This window comes from Uloborus diversus, chromosome 9, assembly GCF_026930045.1.
Source record: "Uloborus diversus isolate 005 chromosome 9, Udiv.v.3.1, whole genome shotgun sequence".
NCBI lineage: Eukaryota > Metazoa > Arthropoda > Arachnida > Araneae > Uloboridae > Uloborus > Uloborus diversus.
Window position 1 is genome coordinate 93161534 of NC_072739.1, and position 2834 is coordinate 93164367.

Sequence of the window (2834 nt, forward strand, 5' to 3'; positions counted from 1 at the left end):
AGCTCATGTGAAATATTTATCAAGTGTAGGCAACTCCATAAAATACAAAGTTATCTCAGCTTTAAACTGTGCGGTTCAATATGGTATAATTTTGAAAGTAATCATTGTGATAAAATTAAACTAGCATTGTTTTTTGTCCTCCAACATCCTTAATAAATAAATAATTCTGGAAAGTAACTAAGATATTCATACAGACACATGTGCAATTTTCATAACATATTATATATTCGATAGAAAGATGCATAATACATTCAATTTTATCATTTAATGATTATTCTATCATTTTTTTAAAGCTGTCATACACAATCCACTGTTTATCTCATTAGTTGTAGATTTTGTTACACCCGAAGCTATAACCATTACTAGAGTCCGGCTTGGGCAAGAATGAAAAAGTTCTTTTATCTTGTCATTCACTTCTGAAAACGTTAAACTGGTTTCTTCATCCTCAAATTGCATGTGAGTTACAAGAAAGTCATATGTTTCTAAATTATTTAAAGTACATTTAAAAACTTTCTTAGCATTTGATTTCGGAATTTTTACTATTTCTTCTGGAAGCATATCAACAGGGTAAGAAGCAAGAGATTCAGAAGTCCCTATCAAACATGCCTTTTTAGAAGCTTTTACGATTCTGGAAAAAAATCCATCTTTTGACCCTGAATCAGAATCATGACTGATTTTATTTTCTTCCGATACCTTTTCTGGTTCTTTAGCTTCAGAATCTGCACTTGAAGATTCGCCAGTTTTGGGAGGGGCTAAAACGGCATCACCAAATTGTATGCTATTATCCAATTTCACCTGAACTAATTTCATACTTGCAATTGAATCTTCAACAGGATTATGCCCATGCTTGCTTAATTGTATAGATTCTTTCAAATAATCGGCAGCGAGCGATCTAAGGGAATTCTTTTTCCCTCTTATCCCACTCTGATTAAATATCACACTAGTATCAATAATATATGGATGAATCATTCTCAGAGCATGCAAGTCACAGTTAAGTGATTGACCACATAATATTGCATCTCGTGGCAAAATCCTTTGTAACTCTTTGTGAACATCTGAAAGCCGAACATAAACGTTTCTTAACATCTCTTGGGTTACTCCGCTAAATTTTGTTCTATAATCAACTACCTTATCAATGGGTTTGACAAAACTGTGGTAGACAACCTCCAGCTGTTCGTCTACGACTGCAATCCTGGTTACTTCATTATGACTTTTGACTGTTTGACACATTTCACAATCAAGAGCAAACATTGGAGATGAATCTGTAACAGGGGAATATAAGTCTTTCGTAAAAACATAATTATCGCAGATGGAATGCTCATAAATACTTTTCGGTAAAGGATAATGTTCCATGACCAATTGTACAGGACTCAATAACAAATGCAGCTTTGAAAGTTTGTTCTTTTTTGGAACTTTATCAACAACTTTTTCCTCAACTGGAAACAATGAAGAGTATGCAATTTTATCTTTAAAATAAGCATCAGATACTAAATGTAAAGTGCTCAGCTCATTTGCAAAAGATGAATTTGAAGAAGCATATTCAACTGTAATTGGAAAAATATCTATGACATCTTGCATGGAAGCAAGATTACCAACAAAACTGTTCTTGGTTAATCCATCAATCACCAACAAAACAGTTTTCACAAGATTCTCTGGTCTTTCTATCTTTGCCCACCGACAATCGTAAGGTGCAATGCTTCCCAGTAGTGAGCGGAGTAAAAGATGGTGAATGTCTTGAATGAATAATGGAAATGTTTTAGGAGAGGTTTTATAGTTTCTTAAATCAACATGAGCTTTAAAACCAATTGGAGTAAGGGAGAAAAAAGGAGCTTTTTCCTTCTTTTTTGTATATTTCTGTAACTCTCCTCTTAACGCTTTGTAACTTTCTTCTAAAGATTCATTCGACTTTTTCTTTTTCAACGACAATTTGCGGTCATCAGTCGCAATTAAATTCATGAAAGCATCCAACTTTCTCTTTTTTGCTTCGTACTTCTTGGTTTTTTTAACATTCCAGGTGGAACGTGATGTGGAATGAGAAGAACCATCCATTCTGAGAAATGAAAATCAGTTAGTGCAATATTTTTAAAGATTTATAAAGGGCTAATAACTCCTACAAAACATCAAAATTTCAAAGAAACTTCAGTCAAAACTCATTTTAAATCGCACATCTTCAACGGTGATCTAATGAGACGATAAACACAAAATTTTGGTTCTGGTTACCATTACCATGTGAAAAGACGTTACGGTTAAGATATAAAAGTCTAGATCGTAAAATTTATTTTACTGCAGCATTTGAGCAAAAATATTCATATTTCGTAAAACATTATAACTGAAATTTTTTTCATCAATTGCTATTCGGAACTCCAGCGAACGGGTCAAATCGTAAACGACCAAATCAACAGCTGATCAAAATTATATGTGATACGATGGCAACTCTCTTTTGGCACCGGCAAGAACTTTACTTTACCGTCCGTTAAATACAGCTAAATCCAGCCGCCATATTTGAAAAAGGTTGCTAGATTCTTTTGTTTATCGCCCTATTTGGCAATAAGCAAAATGAAGCAATTCTTTTGATACAATCGTTACGGATCAAGTTAAGACCATTCCTAAATTGTGTTTTATTCATCCAATTCGTTTTAATTAATTTAAAAATATTTTAAATGTCACATAAAGAAAGGCAAATATGAAAAATTATTTTTAAAAAATCGAATTGTACCACGTTTGAAAAGCAAGCACTAATAAGAAACAAAACAAACAAACAGTTACACAGTTTAAATGCAGTTACTTGTTTTATTATAACTTCACCGTGAAATTTGGTTATATGTTAGTTGATT

The 2834-nt window shown here is 32.8% G+C and overlaps 1 protein-coding gene across 1 annotated transcript; it reads right to left on the minus strand.

Annotated features, from left to right (window-relative positions):
- Positions 1-239: 239 nt before the first annotated feature.
- Positions 240-2049, minus strand: LOC129230377 (RNA exonuclease 5-like). Its single transcript, XM_054864776.1, has one exon. It carries the CDS (start codon positions 2047-2049, stop codon positions 280-282), a length of 1770 nt encoding a protein of 589 aa, XP_054720751.1. The 3' UTR covers positions 240-279.
- Between the last annotated feature and the right edge of the window lie 785 nt (positions 2050-2834).